At 41.6% G+C, this 7,773-nt stretch overlaps 1 protein-coding gene across 1 annotated transcript in view; it reads left to right on the forward strand.

Annotated features, from left to right (window-relative positions):
* The window catches only part of LOC133237464 (cytochrome b5), a 34,158-nt gene extending 26,751 nt beyond the window's left edge, over nt 1-7,407 (forward strand). The window contains exons 4-5 of the mRNA XM_061399521.1: nt 3,815-3,849; nt 5,718-7,407. Coding sequence (XP_061255505.1) covers nt 3,815-3,849; nt 5,718-5,799 — 117 coding nt within the window. The 3' untranslated portion in view covers nt 5,800-7,407. The remainder of the gene's footprint in view (nt 1-3,814; nt 3,850-5,717) is intronic.
* The last annotated feature ends 366 nt before the right edge of the window (nt 7,408-7,773 follow it).

A 7,773-nucleotide genomic window follows, 5' to 3' on the forward strand; every position in this document is an offset into this window, starting at 1 on the left:
GTATGTGTGACCATCTCTGGTATCTCGGTGGCTACATTATCTTCGTTGTATTTCATACCTGTCAAACTGGAGGGCAAAGGTCATTTACTTACCTGAGACCAGCACAGGTCTTTCTAAGTTAGATGAATATGTACCCTGTTGGCTCCAGCAAAATTTTTTGTCTGTTTAGATCCATCAGTATATTTTATTAGGATAGCTTTATGTTCTCCTCATAAGATTGTCAATACTTAAAATAACATTTCCATCATCATTATCAGCAGATAACTTTTGAAGGGCTACTTCTACTTTTTATTTACATAAGTAGCATTGTGCTTCTGAACTGAAACATTTGACAAAAGTCTTCTTTTCAGAGAACTTAAAATCTCAGTAGAGTCTTCATACTTAAACCTTTAAGGTGTCTGTCAATGTCTTCTTCATCTCCACATCTCTGGGACATAGTAGGTGTTCAATAAATATTTACTGGTTGAATTGAATGCTAATTAAATAACTTTTTGATGCATTTTTCCTTAGGAAAGGAAATAATTCCAGTGATGTTCCTTTTATGCCCAGGCTCACCCGCCTTCTCTCTGAACTGATCAGCTCATTTATATGACCTAGTGCCTTCTTTGAGGCTCCCTTTTGGACTGCTGAAATTCTCTGGTGCTTCAAGTCTTTTGCTTTTTCTTCAAAGTCTGTCAGGGAATAAGTGTAATTTCTCCTGTTAGGTGTTCAGTATGTTATCTTGGCACATATCGTTCAGCTATAGTAAAATGAGGATTTGATAAGGCTCATCACCTGAGCTTAGAACTGATATAGAGCCAACCGTGTCCTGAACCACGATTCCTGCCAGCAGAAAGCACCAGTCAGAGCTAAGGTCTCCCACACAATCGCTTTACTCCCGAGAGACGCACTCTTTGCTCCTCTAGAACATACATGGCTTTGCTTACTGCAGAGCAGAAGTGGGGGAGTGCGGGGCTGGAACTTGCTGGTTTTCAAGGCCAGAAGCAAACACATGGACACTTTTCTAGGTGTATCTTTCTTGTGCTTGTAGCTTACTAGGAGAAGAGAGTTCTTTGTTGTGTCTGTATAACTATCCATCTGTTTCCAGGCTGATAAACATACACTGTGGTCTGAATTTTTGAAATGCTGCCTGCTTAAACTGAATTGTGAAATAAGATGTACCAACAAGTATTAGCTTGAACCCTCCAGAGGGAAACAGATTGAGTTACCAAGTTAAGCTATTTGTGTTAATAAATACAGAGACAGTGCAGTTTTAAGTGAGCAAATCCAGATCTATCAATTTGACATGGAGGGTATCAGTAATGGCAGTGCCTACTGATAGGTTTCTGTGGTTGCCGTCTTAAAACCTTTGCTATGTAAGTGAGTTGATTTGATTCTCAAGGTATCATAGGGGAGCTCCTGGACCTACCAGAATGTAAAGAATGAAATTCCACCTTGTTCCAAGCTTTGACTTTGTTCAAGGTCACACACTGTAGAACCACTGCTAGCACCATTTAAGGCATAGTGCTCGTGAGTCTCTCAAGCCTCTGTAGGCTCCGACCTTTGCATAAAAGGCATCACTCCATCAGCAGTATCTTTAGGGAAGCCTTCCAGTGAAGGAATGGGCTTAGTCAGATGAACTTATAAATGACTTGGATGAGCTTTGCATGAGAGCTTATCACGTGTTGATTTCATCACTCCGCTTTTCCTACCTGAAGCTGAACCCCTCAAGTTCACTGTGTGAACAGGAGGCACAGCCTGTAATAAAGACCGCAGGCTTTCCCCCATCTTCCTTGACAGATTAGTCAGTTCCATACTAAAACCCAACTGGGGCCCAATGCTAAGTGGTGACTCAGACTTGTCCTAACGCTGAAGCATCCCTGGGTTATTATCTAACAGATAATAAGCCATCAAAAAGTGCGTATTGTCTTTTACAGTGCAGCTCTCTGGAGGATCTTTGTTGTTGCTGGTGGTCACCACACCCGAGTAGTGCATTCCACTCATGGTAGCAACGAAGGTGGAGGAAGGCAGGCCAGCGAGTTTCCATGCAGAGTTGTTAGCACGTTTGGTGCAGTGCATGTGCTGGGCGTGACAGAATAACCTCTGTTCACTGTTTCAGGCTTAGCTTTCTAGTGTGCCAATAACACTTCACCTTAAATGGACTATTGCATTTGTTTCAGAACTGATTATGTCTTTGTATGTCTCTAATAGCTAAATAATATTTTCACATTGTCCAGTTACCTCTTGTAATCCTTGTTCATTTTATTTGCCTATACAAAATGTGAAAACTAATCTTGCAGTAGTTATGAATACTTTTGTAGTCTCTTGAGATTTAATGTTGCTTCAAAAGATAATGACTGTGAAGTTTTCTATTTGAATGACTGTGTTTTTCCCTCCTCCTGTGTCAGGAATCTTAAAGGCCATGTCTCCAGGTTGGTGGGTGTCATAACTGCTTTGCCTGATTTTCCCCTGGAAGGTTTCTGCCTTTTTACGGGAATGTCTTTAATGCGCTTTGCTGTGTGTAGCATTGCCTTGCTGCAGATCAGTGAATGTTCGCTAATGCTTTTTTATTTGTGCTTTGGGAAACTACAGCTGCATTATTTCCGTCTACCCTCCTGTGAGGCACTAATGCTTTGCTGGTGTGGAGCTTCAGGAGTGCTTCTTAACAACTTTTCAAGCCCGAAAAAGCTTACATCCTACTTGGCCTTGGTTACCCCATTGTTTGGGGCAGACTGTGTCTTCCCAGAGCCATCTGCAGCTCATTTTCATGGTACTGATAGGAAGGACCTTTCTCAGAAGGTGTTGGAGGGTAAACCAGGAGGCAGCTGTGAATGCCCCTGGCATCTGAGGATTTCTTGGTGGGTGACAGTGTGATGTCAGCCTGCGAGGCCGCCAGTTTTTTTTTGTTTTTTGTTTTTTTTTTTTTAAAAACCTGCCAGAGTTAAAGAAGACCAGGAAAGGTGGTCCAGACTGTTACAATTTAAATGCCACTTCTTTTTTTTTTTGACACTTTTTTTAAATTTTGTTATTATTTTTTTTTATTTTTAAACTTTACATATTTGTATTAGTTTTGCCAAATATCAAAATGAATCCGCCACAGGTATACATGTGTTCCCCATCCCGAACCCTCCTCCCTCCTCCCTCCCCATACCATCCCTCTGGGCCGTCCTAGTGCACCAGCCCCAAGCATCCAGCATGGTGCTTCGAACCTGGACTGGCAACTCGTTTCCTACATGATATTTTACATGTTTCATTGCCATTCTCCCAAATCTTCCCACCCTCTCCCTCTCCCACAGAGTCCATAAGACTGTTCTATACATCAGTGTCTCTTTTGCTGTTTTGACACTTTTTAAAATATAATCTGGGTAAGCTTTTACTTCTATGAGATTTGATGAAATAACTGATGTTTTACTGAACATTTCATTCCTGCTTTTGAAGAATGAAACTGATCTCCTTAAAGATAATGATACATTTTTTGTATGTATAAGTGATACCTGTGTTCAGTTTCTACATTAAGCATTTAAATGTCTGTCAGGTACAGAATTAGGTAGCCTATTAATTTTTAACATTTTCTTGCAAATTTTCGAGGTTATGTTCGTAAGTAATTTAAATAGAGACCCTTCTTAAATTTTTTTTTCTTCTGAAAAAATGGTGAGTTTGGGTATATTAGTGAAGATTATGATGTCATTTTCCCTTCAGACTTTTTTTTTTGAAGAATGCATTGAATAAGACTAATGAATTGAATAAACTGTTGTGATCTTATTTTAAAGCAGGTTATAGTGAATTGAATGAACGTTCAGATATTCCCTTTAACTTACCTTTTCTTGTGTTTCAGGAAAGTATTATTACTACCATTGATTCAAATCCCAGGTATGTGGTAGTTTTCTTTAAAAGTATGACCGATCAGAAGGCTCCTAGAATCAGAGTTGGGCTAGAGGGTCTCTCCCCACACTCGAGGCATCTCTGTTGCTTGAGCTCCCGCCATGCTCCTCTCTGTGGACAGGTTGGGGTCCTCTCCACTTAGCACCCAGACTGCCCAGGGCCTTCCTTCCTAAACTGTCAGATGGCTCAGACATTTCAGACAACCCCACGTCTCACCCTGCTGCCATACCTCCCTGGAGGAGCAGAGCAAACGGAGGCTCCTTCTCCCCTCTGTGGGCTGGACAACCTTTCTATCTTTAGGCGAACATTCCATATCCTTCCTCATTTGATATGTGGCCAGTTTCTTAAATTGTCATGATTATATCTCCCTAAGCATGGTTCGGTTTTCCCCTTGTCCCTTTTCTAGTCTGTCCTGAAATTGAACCCAGTGATCCAAGTAATAGCTTGAGTCACTTGTTCTAGGCACTTGATTTCTTCATATAGTTTAAGATCATATTGATAGCTCCCAGGTGGCTCAGTGGTAGAGAATCTGCCTCCCAAAGAAGGAGATTCAGGTTCGATCCCTGGGTCGGTAAGATCCCCTGGAGGAGGAAATGGTAACCCACTGCAGTATTCTTGCCTGGGAAATCCCATGGACAGAGGAGTCTGGTGGGCTGCAGTCCACGGGGTTGCAGAGTCAGATTCGACCTAGCACGCACAAGATCATCCTGACGTTTTTGGTTGTTCTACCATCCTGACTTATGGACTGCCATCAAATACAATTTTTTGGACCCAAGCTCGAAGCCACACACTCCTGCCTGTTATATTCTGCCCTAAGTTTGCTGCCCCCAGGCTGCTCATATTCTGGTACATTCCCCGCAGTATTTCCTCTTGCTTTACCCTGAAATGTCCGTCTCCTCCTAAATGGAAACTGAAAACCTACCAAATTACACTCGTAATCCTTTTGCAATTTAAATCTTGATTTAGAACTTGCTATTTGTGAAGAGTATTAAAGGACAGGAAGTTTATGACAGAAACCGTCACGTGTGTGTCAGCTGTTACCTGCTCTTTCTCCAGATTCTAAAAGTTCATATCTGTATTAATGATCTTTCCAGCCCTGCCCCTGATTAATCTGTCATTTATAGTAGATCAATGTATTGGGACTGAACAGTATATAAATTAGGATTTTTGTGAATTCACATCTATGGACTGCAGATTCAGTCATTTGGGCATGCTGTTTCTTAACACATTAAACCTACTGCACACAAGTGGCAATTAGATTTTCTAACCAGAATCACAGAATGTTGAGCTGCAGTGCTGGTAGCAACCTTAGTAACCGTGTGCTTCACATCCTTTAGCTTTGCAGCTCGGGGCACACAATTTGCCCTTGGCTGTGGAGCCTGCTGATGGCTTTCTTTAAATGAGAAACCTGCTCTTCTGCTTCACAGTTCAGTGCCATTGTTAACTTACGGGCGTATCTAGATCAATACCTGTTTACTTTTCTGAACTTGTGATATGAAACCCAGAATTGATGTCCTTTGGATAAGTCACTAGTCCTTGGTGGCATCTGTTGAGGGAGTGATTCATAGCTGTTTGTGTAAAATTATAGAAATAGATCTAAGTGGCACTGTAAGGGCATTCAGTTTCTTATAAGGCTGGAAGGGTGGAGCAGTTGTCCTGGTATACCAGGACATGTGTTATACCAGGACATATGTTGTACTCACTTCCCTTTTAGCAATTTAGAGTGAGCTTTTCATCCAGAAAGGTTAGAGGGGTAATAGAACACTCCATGGTGACTGTCATTGTAAGGAGACGGAGCAGAGTTTTGAGTCTCCTGCATGGAACATCACGCAAGCGTCATTGCTCTTTCTTTCCAGCTGGTGGACCAACTGGCTGATCCCAGCTATCTCAGCGCTGTTTGTAGCCCTGATATATCACCTCTACACTTCGGAGAACTAAACACATTCTCAGAAGCCAATGGAAGAAAAGACTGCTTTGGTCCAGGGAGAAAGAAGCCACCACTCTTAACTTCAACTGACAAACCCTTCACCTGAAAATAATCTGAATACACCTATTTTCCTTTCCTCCTACATTAGACACAAAACAAACCATAACTGTTCCATTCTTTGGACTATTGAACTTCTAAAGTGTGCCTTCTTATTCACCAACTTTGTTTTGCTATTCCATCACTACATCATTTGCTTATTGTGGACATGATCTTTTAAAACATACCACCATGCTGAGCTGTCTGTTGGGTATATAATTGTCTTTAATGTTTAGAATCTGATTACTTGGCGGTCGTTTAATGCGCTCATCTTTCAGACCCAAGCTGTCTGAGGTAAGGAGGGGTGTCCTTGGGTCGTTTCTTGTGCTGCTTCATCTAATTGAATCATCAGATTTTGCATGTTTCTAGTGTAGGTTGTTTTTTTTTTTTTTAAGAAGGCCCAGAAATAATAGCTTAAAGATTTCTAATAATTGTTCTACAAAAAAACAGTCAGATAGATGATAAAAAGAGAAAGTGGCCTCCAAGACCTCGAAAAGATACTCTATCTCGTCTTTGATTAAAAACACCAGCAATGTCAACAAGAAGCCTAAGAACCATGAGAGAACATTGCCGCTGGCCCATCTCTGAGCTTAAACAGTTTGCACAAAGGTTTTGATTGCACAGAGATTCTCAGCTAACAGTTTCTCAGGTTTTACAGACTCTCCTTCGGAAGTGAAAACTGCTTTTCTGCCCCCATAATGAAATCTTGATTCCCGAGTCTGGGTTCTTTGGGGGGGGGGGGCGGGGAGGCGGGGGGCGGGAATCTAATCAGCATTTATAGAATATTTTCTTCTACTACATCAAAATACACATTTTTAAGCTCAGACGAAAGTTTGATTGAGGTAGACAACATTATGGGTCACAATTCAAAGAGAAGAAATCCTACAAAGCATTTTCTCAGACTGCAAATCAATGAAGCTAGGCAGTAATGGAAAAAAGAAAAAAAGCTGGAAATATCAAAATATTTGCAGGTGGAACTACACACTGCCAAATAGCATGTGGGTCAAAGAGGTCCCAGACAATTTTTAAAATGTCTTGAACTAGTGATTCACTAATTTGTACAAACACACACGAGATTATGGGACATTCGGAGTCTTGATTTTTGAAGAAATTTAGCTCTAGTGACAGGCCCGAGGGAACTCTGGTGTGACTCTGATTCAACCATCCCATTCTTGTTTATTCTCTACCCTGTGCTTTTTTTTCCCCTCTCAAAAAACTTGAGAGATGAATTTATAGACTCGAAATACATCATAGTTAGCGATGATTGTCCGTTGGCGTGCTAGCCGACTGACGAGCCACGGCATTCATCAGAAATATCTAAAGCACATTAAAGACATTGTTTAAATTTCAGAACATACATAGATTTTTATAATCAATGACATGTACCACCCTCTGCCTCTTTTGTGACTGGAGGTTAGAGTGAGTGTTGGAGGGCGGTGGGGGAGGTGTCTGTATCACATGGGAAAATGCCTGGCAGAGGACTCCTTTGTTCAGATTTTAATAAACATATTCCTGGAACAAAACTCATGCCTCTCGTGATGGACTTGAAGCGCCCGCCTCCCTCTGCATGTTGGTACATCTACAGACAAGTCAGCAGGCTCTGCTGTAACGTGCCGTCATTACTGTATAGTCATGAATAGGTCAGCTAAATAAAAGTAACCGTGGACCTTCACCCTGCTTTTTGATGCTACCTATCAAGGGTTTCCATGTCGAGTCCCCCAGTTCTTCCTCTGGGATAGTGGAGCAGTTGGTTCACGGCTCCGGATGTGGTTTTCAGCATGATCATGAATGGTGTGTCTGGAAATAAACAGTATAACCAAAGCGATTGAGGCAGGACCCACATCCCCGGCCCCCAGCCCCATAGCTGGTTCCTGTGAAGCTTGAAATGA

Source organism: Bos javanicus, chromosome 24, assembly GCF_032452875.1.
Source record: "Bos javanicus breed banteng chromosome 24, ARS-OSU_banteng_1.0, whole genome shotgun sequence".
NCBI lineage: Eukaryota > Metazoa > Chordata > Mammalia > Artiodactyla > Bovidae > Bos > Bos javanicus.